At 36.3% G+C, this 18,535-nt stretch overlaps 1 protein-coding gene across 7 annotated transcripts in view; it reads right to left on the bottom strand.

Annotated features, from left to right (window-relative positions):
• The window catches only part of grip2b (glutamate receptor interacting protein 2b), a 290,064-nt gene that overhangs the window by 106,225 nt on the left and 165,304 nt on the right, over window positions 1–18,535 (bottom strand). Inside the window, exon 1 of one of the 7 annotated variants that reach the window (XM_015348137.2) lies at window positions 1,450–1,729. The exons of the other annotated variants lie outside the window; for them this stretch is intronic. Coding sequence (XP_015203623.1) covers window positions 1,450–1,492 — 43 coding nt within the window. The 5' untranslated portion in view covers window positions 1,493–1,729. Of the gene's footprint in view, window positions 1–1,449; window positions 1,730–18,535 lie in introns of those variants that run through there. 7 annotated transcript variants of the gene reach the window in all.

Below are 18,535 nucleotides of genomic sequence, written 5' to 3'. Positions count from 1 at the left end.
AATTTTTAATGAGATACTTTACACATCCTGTTCAGGCACTTTAACTTCACACAGCTGAAGCCAGTGTTGCTGAAACAGCATGACATTCAAACACAATTACTTCAAACTACTCAAGTGGGTAGTTTTAATATAACACAGTGAACAATCCAAAGCAGTATTTTTTAGGACAGCTATTCCAAAATTATACAAAGTAATAGTACGTAAGGTGCACATTTGAAAATGTGCATTTCCTTTATGTCCGAGATCTCATACCAACTCAAGGCGCTGAACCCGGCTTCTCTGATTGTACTGGTTCTCAATACTGGGAAAACAGGGTCATTATAACTATAGGTGTTAGAAATTCAGAATTAAAAAGCTAATTGTTTCAAGTGACCTAAAACGATGAATCTGGGGCATACTTGAGAAACCCTCATTGTTTTAATCATTCTGTATTATGTTCTACCTATAGAAGGCAGATAATGTCCAGAGCAATACCCGAAGCCATTCCACGAATTTCCTATTATTTATTCAGTGGACACATGAAACCAAAAACCGACCTACATTTAAGTATTCCATTCAGTAGTAAAAGTTAATATGTTAGCCTTCCAACAGTCTGTTACCCACAACATTATAGAAGACTGAAATACTGTATCTCAAAGCACTACAACAATATTTCTAAAACTGTTAGCTTTAAAATCATGCATTTCACATTCTGAGGAACAGGACTAGACATGTGCAACTAGACATTACACTGGACAGATGATGTATTAGTCAATATGGTATGTTGGACCAGTTAGACAAACTGCTAACACTCAAGTTTTATAAAGTTTTAATTTTAATAAAGAGAACCTGATTAAAATTAACCCTTTCCATTTCTATTTAGTTGTGATTAAATATCGTTTAAATAGAGCGCTAGATACTTGTCAATGATGATATACTGTACAATACAGTTTACACCGAAACTCAGAATGAAACACAAGATAGATAAATTACATCAGATAGCCGAGGTTTATAACATATTTTCAGTAACTGCGCAAACAAGGCGGTGAATGAAGGTTAGTTCTATAAGTTAGGTTAGAACTGTAACAGTATATGCACTACTGTGCTCTTCGCATGAGTGCTACAGTATAAGAAGCCCCTAGAGTGGTTATTTTACATATGATAAAACATCGACAGTTCAATAAAACTTTTTTACCAATCTACTCAAAGAAAATTGCGTATTAGTTTACGTAAGTAGAACCTGAATTGAGCGCCGAGCTCGTGTTACAAACGAGTTGCTTAAGAAGTACTTTGAGCAGCACCGGCTGAGCACAGTGCTGCGCGCTTATCAATGTTTCAGCACATGAAGGCGAAGAGCACTTACTGTAAGCTTCTCCTTCACGTCTTAAGTGACTCCCCCCAATCACATTAGTAAAAAATGTTTTCACAATTTAAAAAAAAATAGTAAAGAAAAGGGAATATCAGCTGTACCTTTATGGATTTTCCTTCTTAAGATTGCTTGAAAGAACAGCATTCTTTCCTTATGTTCCAACGATGTTGCTGTTGTTACTGTACCCGTCCTCGACAGACGCTTCAAGTTCTGCCTCACCTCATTCGTAACCCAAAAGCCTTGCTTCTCCCGACTACAGCTCACCCAAACGTTAATGAAGCGCACCTGGGGATGCAGTCTCTCTTAAACCGTTAATCAGCTATCAGCATTAATAATCACGGCTTCAATAACATACTGTACTGCATCCCAGGGCATCGGAGATGTTGAAAATTTTAAGAAACAGCTCGTTTCCCCCGGTTTCAGAACGTGTCTGCTATCATTGGCCAACCGAGGCGTGTTCTTTTTTCTCACATTATTAACCATATATTTCGAGAAGTACTGTAACTGAAAATAATTTCACTCCCCCCATACACACAAAATGCAAAACACTGCACAATACCTTCGGGTGTTCTGTTGGCCCATTTTGGTTATGTTGTATAAAATGCGGAGATAAACGAGAGTATACGAAAATTAATTTCGAAAGGCAAAACTCAGTTTTGTTATTATAATCTCCAGGCACACGTAGTGCTGAGGGTCTAAAAAACTAGCTAAATATATTAACTAATATTTTTAAAATCCATAACAAAAGCATACTCATTCTATTAATAAATCCGGAGTTATCACACTTTTCAATAACGTCTTTAACTCATTACTACACTTCCATCAGTGTCAACTAGCATTACAGAGGTGAAAAGACGCATCAAGGGGATTTAAAATGAAATGCGAGAAGAAACAGTATCCGTCTTCCATAAAAATCTAAATGTTTGTATTTCTGATCTGTGCTTTTAGCAGATTACAGGTGCTTTTAGGATCTACCCAGTATGTAAAGGAATTTTATTTGTGCTGCAGAAAAGCACACTTTTGAAGCCTAAATACATCCCATGGATGCTTGTACACTAACTGTGCAACAAAAGCTATGAGTTAGAAGAAAAGAAAATTGGTTCCATTGCATGACTTATAAGAAAGTGTACTACAGTTTAACTATTGCATTATTGTTACAGGCATAGGCTATGTGGTAGGATGACTGGATAACACTACTGCCTCACAATTCTTGGATCCAGGGCTTGACTCCAGACTAGGGTGTCTGCCTTCTGTGTGGAATTTCTTCGTTTACCCTGTGACCACAGGTTTTCGGTTCTCTGGCTTCCCCACAGTTACCAAGGACATGCTTTCTGGGTTAATTAGCGTCTCTAAATTATCGCTTTCTATGGGCCCTTCAGTTGTCTGGTATCCCGTCTGGAATTTAGCCCCAACCTATCCTTTTGGGTTAGTTCTGGGGAGTTGTTATTACCCTTACCAGGAATAAGTGGCTTTATGGAGTTTGTAAAAGAAGTTTGGGAGGAAGTTTAGATTCTAATCACACACACTTGTGTTTACCTATATACTGTAGGAGTTCCCTTAGTGTGTCTCTCTCACATTCATCCCTCCACCCCGTCTACACCCTTGCTGCAAACGTCCTCAATCAATCTTCACCATAGTGGGGGAGGGGGGCAGCCTACCTCACAGCTAGGCAGCCATTCCCTCAGCTAGGCAGATCTCACCAAATCCTGTCTAAGTAGTTCATCCTATATCATATTTACAAGGATCTAATCAGACTACTGAACTGAGAATCGATGGATGTTACAGTTTTGTTGTACCTTTGTTGTATGTGTAGCCTGCAATGGACTGGCAACCAATCCCAGCTTGTCACCTTGTGACCCTCCTTAAGATGAAGCAGATAATGGAGAAATGGATTTTAAAAATGGCTTATGTCGGTATAAGCCCCCCAAAAAGTAAAAGTTGTCCTTAAATTTAGTAAGCCTCCTGGGGAATGTAACGAAAATAAGAATGGATTTAGAGCAAATCAAAAAAAGAAAAGTGTAGTATCAGTTCTGGGGTGATGGGGCAGAGCAGTGGCTCTGTGGCTAGGGATCTGCGCCTGTGGCTGGGAGGTTACCAGTTCAAATCCTGCGGTCTATAGAGGAATCCTACTCTGTTGGGCCCCTGAGTAAGGCCCTTAACCCCAACTGCCATATAAATGGCTGACCCTGCACTCTGACTCCAAGCTTCTCTCCCTGTCTGTGTGTCTCATGGAGAGCAAGCTGGGGTATGCGAAAAGACAAATTCCTAATGCAAGAAATTGCATATGGCTAATAAAGTAATCTTATCTGTAATTAGGGTACCACAGGGATCTGTACTAGGACCACTGCTGTTCCTAATTTAGATCAATGATCTAGAGTCTGATTTAGGTAGTACATCAGTCACGTTAGCAGATGGATACCAAATTAGGGTGATTAGCAAATGCTAAAATTGTATATTGCACCAAATAAGCCTCATTTAGAGTTTTGGTCAGCAGGTTGTCATGAAAAAAGAATCAGAGGACACAAGTGGAAACTATTTGGGAGTGCATTTAGAAATGAAAGCAGGAGGATCTTCTTTACCCAGGAGGTGGAAGGGTGAAACAAGCTATCCAGCCATGTGGCTGAAGCTGAAACCTTGTCTTTCTTCAAAAAATGGCTGAATGATATCCTTAGAAAAAACAAAAACAACTACCAAACAGGCCTTCCAAACTGGGCTTAAGAGCCTACCCTGGTTTGCAACCTCACTGTTCTTCAGTTACAGTATGTATTTACTTGAGTAAAGGTTAGAAAAAAATAACAATGTATTAGACAAAACTGCATTGGAATATGAAATTGCACAACCAAAAGCCCACGATTCCTGATAAATAAACTAGATCAAGTTTAATTTTTACACATTATAGTCTGATTTTGCTTTTGCTGTCTTCCTTCCAAAAATTCCATTCAAATTCTGAATCCATGATTGTTGATTTTCTGAGAAGAACACGTAACAGATAACCATACAGATCACGTACTGTACTGTACTGTATATAAAAAACAAGGAACTAAGGCAACTACTGAAAATGAAAGGAAATAAAAAATCTAAGCAACTCCTTCAAGGTGTAATTCATTCTATCAAAGTTTATTTGATAAAACTTGTTTACACAATGGCCATCAAGACAAAGGATTTTACAATGTTTAATATAAGGTAATGTAAAATTACTGTTGAGTAATAACTTCACAAATAGAATTAAATACAATGCAGGCACCATACACCACAAAATCAGGAAGAATAAGTAGTCATAAAAGGAGTTCAAGCTGCAAGTAATGAAAGTAATTAATATTTTTAAGGAGAGCGAGACCTCAGTGCAGCTTAACAAGAACACAGCAGATCAGTTGATTACAGAGGAGGAGGCCTGGAACATTATTGGTAAGAAAAGAATGAATACAGTAGATTTCTGAGGGAAAATGTGTCTAATTTCTAGAGCTGGAAAAATATACAACAACAGGACATTGTAGAAGACTTCTGTATCCCTGGAAATTAAGTCAATTAAAATAATGATCCTTCATGATCCCCATTGATAGGTGTTGTCAACTAAATATTTGATTGTTATTGTTACAGAGAGTAAATACTTGCTGAGCATCTTCAGTTAATGATCATTTTATACTAAGCAGATCCAGGTGTGGGGATGTAACATTTTAATAAACAGAACAAGAGGATTTTCCCCTTTTACTGCAGAAGCTTTGGTACCACAATGTCAGTGTCTAGCATTTTGACTTCCTTCCCACCTTTTATCATACTGATTTCCTGTCTATTATTTCTACATTGGAGAAAAAAAATAAACAAGGCACAGAAACTTTTTTACTTCTGCTGTACAAGCTGAAATAAACTGGGAGGATCACGGAAGCCCCTTGGCAAAAGTGAGATCACAAGCATTTCTGCAGCGAATGCCTGAGATCTATGTAAATAAGAAAAAAACAACACTCCACTCAGTTCCAGCACTGGGCCTGTCATGTATATTTATGCTTTATTCCATCTGGTCTCCCCAGACTAACAGCAGGCTATTTTCAGGGCTTTCATTTCTGAAAAGAAGAGCTGGAGCAGATGAAGATAGAGCAAACAAGAGCTTGTATTTTGGCATATACCAGAGTCTGAAACAACAACAAAGATGCAACAGATAGGACTACAACATACAGCAGACAGAGAGGAGAACTGGTAACTGCAGAGAGGTGCTTTATTTCACTGGCGTACTGTACAGTATGTGAAAAAATGCCAGTAATAAATCAGAATATGTTCAGCCACAGAGCCACTTCAGTGGCCTGATTTTAACTATTTTTTAATAAATCTTCTGAACACTTAACACCAGCCAAAGTGTCTCTGCATTGACATCCTGAAGCAAATTCAAAATTCTGCTTCTAAGATTATCGGCACTTGATGGTTTATCCAAAGACCAAGTCTGTGATCTTCATTCATCCATCCGTTTTCTAGCCACGTCATCCAATTCAGAATAACAGCAGAGCCAGAAACTATCCCAGCAAGTAACAGGCGCAAGGCCATCAATGGGATACTGAGCACACACACCAGGGCCAATAGGTACAAATGAGTATTGCTACCAGCAGCTTTTGTTGCATATAATGCCTTACAATATATCTGGACAGGTTAGGTTTGAACTTGGGTCATTATTATTAAGAGATAAGGTCTTTTAGGGAGAGGTTAGGACTGCCAGAGTTAGACCAAATGATGACCTCACACTTGACACTACAGTATATAAATGTATAAATGTATAAACTGTATAAATGACCAGGACCACAGGTTAAAAATAGAGATTGTAGGGGCAGAGTGAGAATGAAGACCCTTCATTCTCTCAGCCCTCAACAAAAGTATTTGGTTGCACGAAACTTGCCAATTATTATGGCATTGATCCTTAGTAAATGGCTTGATGATGTTCTTTGGTAAGAATGTGCTAAATGGCCTCTTCTAATTACATTAATTTCATATACTTGTAAAAAAAGAGTATATTATTCACTAGAAAATTATTTGTACTGTATGTTGAAACTAAACATGAGATGACAAATAGGAAAAATCTATAGCAAAAAGAGGTATGCATTCATTGGAATCTTAATAAAGGTCACATTCAATAACTCTATTTTGTACCATGTGTTTATTCATGCAACTTAACTAACACAGAGGCTTTTTATAGGGTCTCAGCAGTGCAGCACTGACAATGTAAGACGTTTATTTCTTTCACAACTTCCCACATTTGCATCATCCCTGCTTATCCTTCCAGTAACAAATTGCCATACACATCACTGGGCATTTCACAGCTGCCTCTACTCACCCACCTGCTTGTGTACTCTATAAAGTATGCACAGTACATGCCTGGTTAGTCTCTGGTGGGGGGTATACTGTAGTCCCTCAATTCATACACAGGTTCTATCTTTCTCCTGTCACACACTTCACATCTTATTCACTCCCCTCTGCCAGGCTCTCACATGTTCGGTACTTTAAAACAGATTGACGGTGCCTGAAAGCAAAGCAATAAAGTCACAGGCATAAAAAAACATGTTAAGGAATGACCACTCTGAATCTAATGTGGACACATCTCAGAATATGTGTTGATGCCATACTGCTACAGCAAATATTGTCATCTGCTAGTACTACATTTCATCCAACATTCACTATATTGAGTTTAAATGTCCACATACTGTAAGTTTCCTTCTTTATTATATTTCGTCATTTTAACCACTCATTTTCTTAGGTATAACCTGTTTGATTCATGCTCTTTAGAACTAAAAGGTTAGTCTCCCTGTGCATCTTGATGGACATGAGACTGAAGAAATCAATCAGAGGGACACACAAAATTGATGCTTATTAGGTACGGTATCATGACTTCAATAGGTTATTTTGAGGTACCTGTAGCACTGCCCACTAATTAACCTTCTAACCAGCAGCAATGGTCCTGAGCAGGGAGCAGATCCACAGGTGAAGGCTGAAGAGGAGGCAGGAGGCACAACCGATCAACAGAGGCAGCTTTGAACCCCCTTCCTTTGTCATTCACTGGATGTTAGTTAAATAAGTGCTAGTTATTCATCTGGTGGTGTAAGGATGGTCAGATTAAGAGAACTGAAGTGGCATGTACTGTATGTGCTTTAGAGTTCTGATATGGAGGGGAAAAAAAGTAGTTTCCTACCTGAACCATTGCTTAACTTGATGAAAATAATAAGAAAATTCCCTGTACAAGAGAAAAACCACAGCATGCATGTAACCACAGCATGCATGTAACTCTGGTCTATTTTATGCTCATTTGTTAAGTCAAGGGCAGGTGTTTTCTTACAGACCGTACACCAGTGCTGAGCTTTGATCCAGCAAGTACATTAATCACTTAATTGACCATGCTGCATGTAAAATAACATGTCAGCCAGATGGCTTAAGAGTTTTTTGTATTGTCAAACTAACACACAGTTATGTGATGTTTATATAGCAGTCTAACAGAATTTATTTAAAGAAATATATGATTAACAGTTCTAAATCAGGCTGTAAACTTGAAAACTAATAACATGTTCATGCACTGACAGTTTGGGATTCCCATGAAATGTATATGTAAACTAGAAAAGTCAGGAACTTTGTTGCACAAACACAGTGAAATCTCATTTTTCTGGTTGTATCCCCTGAAGTTTCCTGCTCTAAGTCTCATGCTCCTGTAGTGCAGTCATGCCCCTTTCACTGTGGGTCTTTCAAAATCAAACAGGAGACGATGTTTAAATCATAGGTTAAGTTCTCCTTCCAAGAAGTCATGATAGGCTCAGAACTTCACAAACATTACAGCATTCTGATTGCTGGGCAGAGGAAAGTGTGAATGCATTGTGGAGAGTTGGATGGTATGTCTAATCCAAGCGCACAGCCTTTAAATGTTTTAGCAACTAATTTCCAGTGTGCTGCCTGGAATGAAAAAAGTCTAAAGAGATGGCCACAGTACAGGACAGTTTTTGTCCTGCACTTATTATTACGCAGCACTTTCCAAAGACTATATACAAGTTTGAAAGCTTATTGCCCTCTTATCATTTGCAGTAAACTAAACAGGCATGTTACTCGGTGTTACTGGCACAATAAATAGTTACTGCACACAGTGGATTGTGGATTCCACCCATTTAGGATTAAAACCAAGACTCAGAACAAGAGCACTAGTCTTGTCATTCAGACAGCTCTATCCTATATTACCCAAAAACACAACTTACCCAAAACCCTATATTTTTTAAAAACACTATATTTTAATAATAATTTAGTTTATAAAGCACTATTCCAAAGGATACACAGAGCACTTTTCACAGGAAGCCACTTCATTGAACACAGAAGTGAAGCATCACCGAGGTGAGCAAAATGTGCAAGCAGCCCCACTGCACAGCAGATCAGGAAAAGGAGTGAGAAATTGTCCCACCAAATAAATGAAAGGCCAGCTTGTAAATAGTCCTGATTTTGCATGCTCAGAAAGGAATCACGACAATACATCAGGATTAACACCACCTGTCTTATGAACAGAGCCATGGAACCTCGAATGAGCGAGCATGGACATGGAAGTCTTAATGTCACTTCCAAAGGACGGCCCCTGAGGCATGAGGAAACACTGGCATGGAAATTCTGGTCCAGAGGGAAGAGTGGCACAACCTGGTATAACAATACTATCCTACAGCACCACTAGCAGAAACTACACGGTTTTCCTTGAATGTATTCCATCGCAGTACTGATCAGGCCCAGCCCTGTTAATTTCTCAGATCTGACAAAATTAGGCTAGAAAGTGGTAACAATGATGCTCAATAAAGACATTGTCAGATTATAATGAGACACAGTTTATCACTGAAACAGAATTTAACCCTGAGTAAACCTTAAAGGTAGCTGTAAAAGAAATCAAGAAAATCACAGACTTTCTTGCTTCTCAGTCTAATGAGGGCACTCATCAGCCTGATGGCAAATATAAACTGAGGCTAGAATCCTCTGAGACACAGACAAAAACATGATAATAAAAAGATTCAGTGCTTAGCTCTGAGCTGTTTTGCTGTTAGTTTAGTTCAATAAAAATAAAAAGATGAAAGGATCCTCATTTTAGCTCCACAGATAATTAGAATGTATTAGCAGCTGCAGTCAGAGATAGTCAGTGGGGATTTTGTTGTTTTTGTTTCACAAAGCAGCAAAAGAGCTGCTTCTCTTTTTGTCTCCTATAAACCAGTAGAGAGGCTGATGGTTTGACTTCTGTTCATCTCTAATACTGAATGCTTATTTCCAATCAGAAATAGTCACTTACACACAGAATCTTGTTTAGCTGATAATGTTGCTGCACGTACGCATCTGATTTTATACTATGTTTTGTGTACGATACACCATATCATATTTCTGCATTAGAAATAAATATTTCACTGCGAATGCGGGCATCAAATTCCCCATCCAGACAGCAGAAAAAATAATTGTGACCAAAATATTAATGAGGCATCGCTCTACCCAATATTTATAATTTACACTTACTTGAATTAACTCCTGCTGTGCACTGCTATTGAGGTCCTTTTTTATCATTTTGCATTTTGTGTTTTCCATATACATTAAGCACAGCTATTGTCAGCAAGCATTTTGTCCCAGAGCCAGTGGCTAATTAAGAAAATGATATTAGGAGATTGCCTGGAATGAAAACCAGAATACCATGATGGTACTGTACCTTAACCGCACCGAAACCCAGAATACGATTATACCATGGTCAGGATTGGATATACTTGAATGACATGAATATAGTCAGTTTTCTTTACCTGGAGTAAAATAGGAAGCTTACTGGGTAAAAATGAGACTAATTGTCTTAATCAATGAAGGATTCTGCAGGAATAACATTTCAGGCAGTATGCACAGAAGGCTGAGCTAGAGAGTAGCTAATGTGAGCAATTCTGTTTGACCTAAGGGAAAAAACAACTCCTTGATATCTGTAGCAATTTATATTTTGGCCATCACCAACATATTGTTTATTACATCCATTCAAAGAGACTATTTTGTTACATTCTCAAATGTTTGTTCTGCTTAGCCACAAGACACATGAGAAGCACAAGACTCTGAGGCTCTTTGTGATCAACTGTAACAAAAAAACGTGATGACAAATTGTCACCATTTTGCTTCACCTCAAAGTTTTTTCATAGAACTTTAAATGCAGAAAAATAAACTAAACAAAACAAAACACAGCAAAATGTCAGAAAATGGAGAAGCTGATGAGATAAGTTTGTTGGCATTGTTTTATGCCAGAGAATTTAATACATGCCTAGAGAAAGAAACAGCTGAAAATCTGTTGTATTGAAAGAAAATGGTTTCAAACTGTAGCAAAAATAAAATTCTTCAGAGTGACTTTCATAAAAATGTCACAATCACACAACACTATATTTATAATCAGTACTTTATTCAGTAATTTATATTGAGCTTAAATTTCATATATAAAAGTGACAAAACATTCTTGATAGATGCAACTACTGTAGATTAAAGGCAAAATCACTGCTGGATACTTTTCTGTCACAAAAAGAAGATGTCGTGAACTACTTAGAATCACTGCTAGAGATTGTATGCTTTCTGTCTCTGCTGAAGCAAGTGAACCACATGTACTAGTTTCATGTATCCTTGTCAGATTCAGGCATCCAGCTCTTGCTAAGACAAAGGGGTCAGTTGCCTGGAGTGACCTTCTCGTTGATTTCAACACAGGCCATTTGATACACAGTAGGTGTATTCACCACATTTACAATCCTTCAGCAGTGTCACTGCTAATATTCTTATTGTCCTTATGGGGCTATGACACATTGTGATTGCATGAATACAAGTCACACAGTTATCAATATGTGTACAGTACTTATATTTCATATTTACATGAGATGGGATTGTACAACCTTATCTGCACTGTGTACTTCTGGTTCCATAGTTATTTCCAATTCCAAATGTATTTTATTTCAGTACAAAATGAATTCTTGTTGTGTGGCACGAAGGTGCAGATGTTAGCATTGCTGCCTTGTGGTGCTGGGGCTCTGGGTGCATGTCTGGACCTGGAGTGTGGAGTTTGTACTGTATGTTCTCCTCAAGTTTCTGTGGGTTTCCTCCACTGGTCGTGGTTTTTAGTAGGTTAATTGGTCTCTGTGAAACGTCATGGTGTGAGTGTGTGCCCTATAATGGACTGGCATCCTGTCCAGGCTGAATCCCACCTTGCCCCTGTTGTTTGTCAGGATAGACTCAGGCTCCCCCGCGACCCTGTACTGGATAAAGCAGTTAAAAAAATGGACGGATAGATGTTTTAAAGCTATGACTTGATTGGCTAAGAACCAGCATTACAAAGCACAATCAGGATAATTATAAAACCATACGTTTACAAATAGCAGAAATAAGAAACAAAGCAACACTGTAGAACAGTTGTTTGAACACATCTTAAACTCCCCACAAGTAACTTTAGCTGCCACAATCCCTGATGTTCTCTTAGCAAACTTCTATATTGTTGGTGACTTTTGCTTGTTGTGCATGTTGGACAAACATTGCAATTTTAAACTAATTATTTGGGGATAAAATCTGATCCTGTAGTACTCCAAAGATAAGACAATACCATAATCACTGTTTCATAAATAGCCCTGAGCAAGGCTGGTCCCAAAGGCTTTTCACTCACTAAAGATTTTCAAAAAACGCTAAATTTAGAAAATGTCATACTAGTTCTTACATTATCCCATTTCTGCATCTAAATCCATACTGCTATCTAAAATACACCATATTTCAAATTGATGATCTGAAATCACACAGTGCTAGTTGAGCTACCTACTGTATTCAATTATGGCTAAGGTTTTGTCAATGAACCAATAGGAAAAACCTACCGCTAGACCACAAATAATATCTGAACAAGAAGAACTAAAGGCAAGCATTTAAAAACCCTGCAAATCTGTGCAAAGTTACCAGAATAGGAGTTACAAATGAAAAATGTGAAAAATGTGAAATTACAATTACAGTGAAAAATGTAATTGGCAAGCTTTCAAATGTTATTGGAAATATCACTTAAACTGAACACTGATAAGCTTAATGTATTTAAATAAACTGAGTATGGGATTGATTTGCAGTCCAAGATACACAGTATGCTGTTGTCTGTTACAAAAATATGTACTGTACTCTTAATAAGTAGATAATATTTCAAAACAAAAACACACGGCAGATTTTCTAAAGGATAAACAGCAATGATCAGCCGTGAATTCTAAATTTATTTATGAAATCAGTCCCACATCTGGTTGAAGTCTTGCATGGACCTGAATGCTAAGAAAAAGAAAAAGCACCATCCCAGATTTCTTCACTGTATAAGGAAAAACGTAAAAGCATAAAATCTTCGCTGGCTAGAATAGAATGTTTCTAGCAAGCAACTATATAAAAAAACTGTGCATTTGTAGGTAATAAAAACATCACACAGAAACTACTACATACTTTACCATTACATATACTGTACTGTATCAGTGATACAACGTCAGAAAACACACCTACAGTAAAAGACATCCACACAGTACTGTGTAAAAATAATTCACATTAAAGATTAATTGTAATACTGGTGTCGTTTCAGTTTCTTTCTTCCTGAGCTTGCTCAAGCAAGAATAGGGTAATGTCCTTTGGGATGGTTTTGGATACATACACCAAATGAAACAGCTGGCCACTCAGACATCTATGGTCTTGGGAGAATTTGACTGACAGGAGAAAATTAGCTGACCTACTGTAAAAGCAAAACCAAAAGAATCACCTAAAAGAAGGGTGACTTCTTTCTGCAACCATTCATACTACTTCGCTTTCTTTTTTAAAGTATGTTAAAAGTAAATACCCAAAACACCAACTGTTGTATTAGTAATATCAAACCAGAAGAACTTTACAGGCATTAGTTTAATAAAAGGTGAGATGTTAAAATAATTTTAAAATAAAGTTAAAATAATAGTTTTGAGTACTTGTACTAGATATCTATGCTTTGCCATTTTGGACCTATTTTAAAATACATTCCAAACTGGACAGATCTCTCCATTTTTGTAACAAGGATCCTGCTTTCATACACCATTTCTATACTTGACTCTGTGATCATGTGGCCAACAACCCAATTTCACACTGTTCCAGTTAAGTACTCCTCAGGCAGGTGGGGCTTCTTTTAAGGGCTGGTAAGGGAAGACACAATTACAATGCTGTCATATCAACCTTAACTTGCTGAAAGCAAAGGTAGATAGAGAGCATTACTCGAAAGTGATGAGTTGACGATACAAACAAAAAGCCCATCATTTCTCATTTAAAATGCCATAACCGGTCGGTTGTAAATCAGCAGGATGTAAATCTCAGCAAAAACAGCAGCCGATATCATTTCCATTTTCTCAAGAGTGGTTTAAATAATTGATGGCAAAAGAAAGAAACAACCCTGTGTTAACAGGAGCAACCAACTCATGAAATTACCAATCGCAAAGCAATGAAAAGCAAACTAAAGGCATGAAAAATGGTCCACCTATTGCTAGAGTTTTTAAAATTTAGAACAGAAGATTACTCTAATTGCCTTTCTTGTTTGTTTTGTGTTTCTTCTTGTGGTTGTGAGGGTGTCCCATCCCTGATGGTATCAAAAATTCATCCCTCTCAACAGCAGCAGACAGAAGTCAGTATGATCTTATTTTTGACACAGAAGTGTCTTTGATCACTGTTCATTGGTGAATTCCACATGGTTCTTTGTTGCATTTTTCCATAGGGATGACACAAGTGGTGTGATATCCTACATCTTGTCAAAAGGAAGAAAGGAAGAAGGAAAAGATGGCAAAAACACCTCCACAGCCCAGGGGTTTTAATGTCAGGAATAAGTCCAAAGTTACGACATTTTAGGCATTCAGAATTGTCAGTTATTTCTGTTTTGAATCTTTCTATATTCAGCTTTAAAGCATCCTTGATACAGTATATAATACAGCAGGCATATTTTACAAAGCTTTTTGAAATAAATAATCAGCCTCACATCTGTCTCCTAAAGGAAGTTTTATTCTCATGAAAAACACAGAATAGCACTGCAGATCCTGAAATCTTAGCATTTCACTTCTTACTTTTTCACTAATTTAATTTCTGGCATGAGATGGATCAGATGCCTACAAATATGGTACATGAACAAAGGCACTTAAGATTTCATAGAATAATAATATTATAATAACATTCATAATAATGGTATGTAACATCAAACTAGGTCAGCTAAAATTAGAAACAAAAAGTGTTCAACTCCCTCATTTAGTATAAAGAAACATAGGTTATAGAGTTTAATTTCTGGATGTTGTCGGTATTTGCTAATTTAATCCAGAAAGAATTTTTGTTTATCGTCAATTGTGGATATACCTATATATAAAACAATAATATTTAACTAACTTTGGAACCAAAACTTATTTATTTTTAAATGAGTCATTTGGTGATATTACTTCAATTATATGAATATTTTACACCTGTCATTAGTCAGTAGATGGCACTCCAATTGCATAAACAAGTGAAAATGAAAATCAGAAGATCTTCTGAACATAATGGATCAAGGGTTAAAAAATTAAATGGAAGAATGATGTCCAGAACTTTTTAGCCACTTAACAAGCAATCTTTTAGACTGAAAGTACTCATAAAAGAAATCAGAACCGAAAATCTGAGAATAACATTTTACAATTTCTTGATATGCCAAATAAAAAATGGTGTATATATCTTTAACAAAATAAATCAGAGACATATAAATAACCTCAGTGCACCACAATATGCCAAAAGCCATTCTAAGTATAATACTTCTTGAAACAAGATAAAAATCATACAAGAAGAACAGGTTTAGACATCTACCACTATCATAAGGATCACAAAGCTATTTCTCTTTTAAAAACTCAACATGAAAGGACACACTGTACAAAATGGAGATAATGCTTATACTCACCTAGTATTTTTATTTAAAAAGGCTTAATAAAAGGTTTGAAAACTAAAACATTTGTGTGAGTTCTGATTGGTTGCAGATATGTCATGATTTAGGGTGATAGCACGCGAGTCTTTGTGATTTACATTTGGTCACAAATATCAATGTATCATAAAAATCAGAAATATTCTGTCATTATATAGCTTCTATTGCATCAGAGGAAAATAAATACAATACTGAGTACTGACTTTTTTCATAGCTTTATAAACAATATGTATGTAATACAGTATATACTGTATAGTAGTGGACAGTATATTATACAGTACTGTATATTTGTATAGTACAGTAACTACAATGAATGCCCCTTTTTGAAAACAAGCTGCTTTGTTTAAAAGTCAATTTAACTCATTTGAAATGAGGAGATAATTCTGTTTTATTGAATCTGTAGGAAACAAACAAACGTTGAAATGTGGACTGACGAAAGACGAGACTCACTGTAATCAACATAATTGCATTTTTTTCATTTGTGTTCTGCAATATTGAACACCTAGGGTGGCATGGCTATCATCACTGCTGCCTCATGGCTCTAGGGTCCTGGGATAAATTCCACCCTCAAGCTATCTGCGTAGCATTTGCAGGTTCATTTTATATTCTTATGAGTTTGCCACCTGCTGTGGAAAGAGACATGCTGGGGGACACATTGGCAGGTCATTGCCATCCATTTGAATTACCACCCATTGCTCTGAGTTCTGTCTTGTGCCATGTGCTACTGTGATGGGCTGTGGTTTGCTCACCCTTATACAGTACCTTAACGATATAAGAAGGTCTCTACATAGGTTCATTTTTGGAAACAGAAAAAAAAAACATGAATCTTAATGTATTTAAAAGGAATCAGATTGTTATCAATTGAAATGCTTCACAATTTTATTAGGTGTACTCTTCAGATGTTGAACTGGAGCTCTTCATGACTGAACTTATTTTTTCAGGCAGACAAATCTTAATTTGCTGGTCTTCCTGCACCATGATTTAGCAGTAAAAAAGTAGCTAATAATAACCCCCTACTTGTCATAAAACAGATCTCTATGCTTGAACTGCTAATGCACTTCCCTTTGAGGGTTTCAAGGAAAAATTTAATGAAGTAAGTAAGAGTTTAATCAATAGTGCAATTACAGAAGCCTAAATCTGAGATTGCAATAGCACCACCATTCCTTATTATAGCTTTAGATGTAACTTATCACCCTATATAATTAAATTTAATTACATGGGCTACATAAAAAAGGTATTTTGTGCTCTAAAGGGTTGTATCTGGTAAACGTACTGTAGCTCCTCACTATTCCAATAACTAAATGCTGTAGTAGAATTTAGAAGGACCACAGCTATTAAATAAACATACAAAATATTAAATAAACACTTGGTCACTCTAAAATCTAATGAATAATAAATTATGAAATTATATTTACAAGGAAATCCAATAAGAAAGCTCCATACTGATTTAGGTCATTACTTATAAAATAATTCATATTAAAAGCCAATTCGCCCTAATTGCAAAATGGAGTTTTAGAACTATTTGTTTTTCTGTTTGTAATGAATGTCTAATTGTAAGACTTTAATTTGCATTGGATCATTTCTTGAGCTGCAGTTCTTCTTAGTTTAACGCAGTATTGTAAGTATTTCAAGTAGGTAGCTGCATCAGCATCCGTAAGCTGCAAAGGAACAAGTAAAGGTTTCCATACCTACTGTACATTACTGAAAAGAGAAGAAAAGAAACACAAAGTTTCAGCTGTGGAGCCTTCTTCAGGTGTGGCATCCATTGTGTTTCTTTTCTTCTCTTTTCAATATTGTAGGTATGGTGATCCTAATGTTAGAAGCTTTAAAATGTATTTCAATAAACTATGCAATATAAAATAAAATAATGATGATGGAAAACCAAGGATAAACAGAGCAATACTTACAGTACATGCTGAGAGTTATAGTACCAGTAGTTTTTTACATGTTTTTCCAAGTGTTGGATTTTATTGAACTATTTATTTGTCAGATCTACAGTATTTGCTTATCCTAATATATACTTAATCATCACCTAATTTGACTAGTTTTCTAACTATACCAGAATCTAGATTACTAGCATAAATAAGGAAGTGAAATGGTCCTAATTCAGATCCCTGCAGTATTCCACTAATTACTTCACCCCAGTTTGAGGATTCATCCATTATTGGTACTTGTTTCTTTTCTTGCAACCTTTGAGGAACTACTGTATCAAAAGCCTTCTGGAAATAAAAACAGTATTATATGCTATATTTTTATCCATTGTTTTTTTTTTACTTTTGCTACAGATGATTCGCTAGTTTAATTGTTGTTTCCATACACTAACATAACAGAATTGACACTTATAGTCCAATTCTAGTGTTAGTGGCTACTTTCTGTTTTGGAAATATGGATTAACAGATTGCTCAAGAGTAACTCCATATCTTGCCTGTTTATGAAGACTTGCCTGGGGTAACAAAAGCAATTTGCAATGGAAATGTAATCAGTATAACATGTACATTTAAATTGGTTATCACATGTTATATACTATACTAAATATACACACAATTTAAGCATCACAAGAAAAACACAATGGAATCATATCAAGGAGGAGTATTTATACTGTGGTTATGTATATTAATGCAATCATAAAATATTAATTTACTGTAGCATAACCATACAAATATATAAAGACATTTCTAAACAACTGTGTTACATTATATTAGCGATTAGTTCGTTATTTTCATATCCCATCGCATTTGGTTTTCAGAGTAATACAGGAATTTTTAGAGGGCTTGTAAGAATTAATAACGTGTAAAAATATAGTTTTTAAATAATTAAATGATGTAAGTATTGAGCATTATCTGAAACTTAGTTGAGTATTGGCACGCACATAATTTACATAATACATGCACAGATGTACAAGTAAAAACTGAAAAAAAACATTTCAGCATTTACAAAACTTTTAAAAACTACCGCTAACAGAAAAAAGTAGTTTGCTAGGAAGGACCTTCTTTTTAGTTGTTACTAGCTCAAACTGTTTAAGTAAAAAAATATTCGATGGCATGTAGCTCCCACAAAGAGATCTTATTATAGATTCTTCTTGGGAAACTCAGAATGTGAGTCTTTATTACTGCTTTCACAAAAAAACTCAGAATATCACTTAGCAGGATCTACAGTAAATATATGGTTTCATATAACACATGACTTCCTCTGATTTGTGACCTTTCTGAGGTTCTTATGGTATGAGATATGCTAGTGTGAATCCAGGAACCCAGAAACAC

Source organism: Lepisosteus oculatus, chromosome 4, assembly GCF_040954835.1.
Source record: "Lepisosteus oculatus isolate fLepOcu1 chromosome 4, fLepOcu1.hap2, whole genome shotgun sequence".
Classification (NCBI taxonomy): domain Eukaryota; kingdom Metazoa; phylum Chordata; class Actinopteri; order Semionotiformes; family Lepisosteidae; genus Lepisosteus; species Lepisosteus oculatus.
The sequence above is the reverse complement of the archived record's forward strand: the minus strand, read 5'-3'. Positions and strand labels throughout refer to the sequence as shown.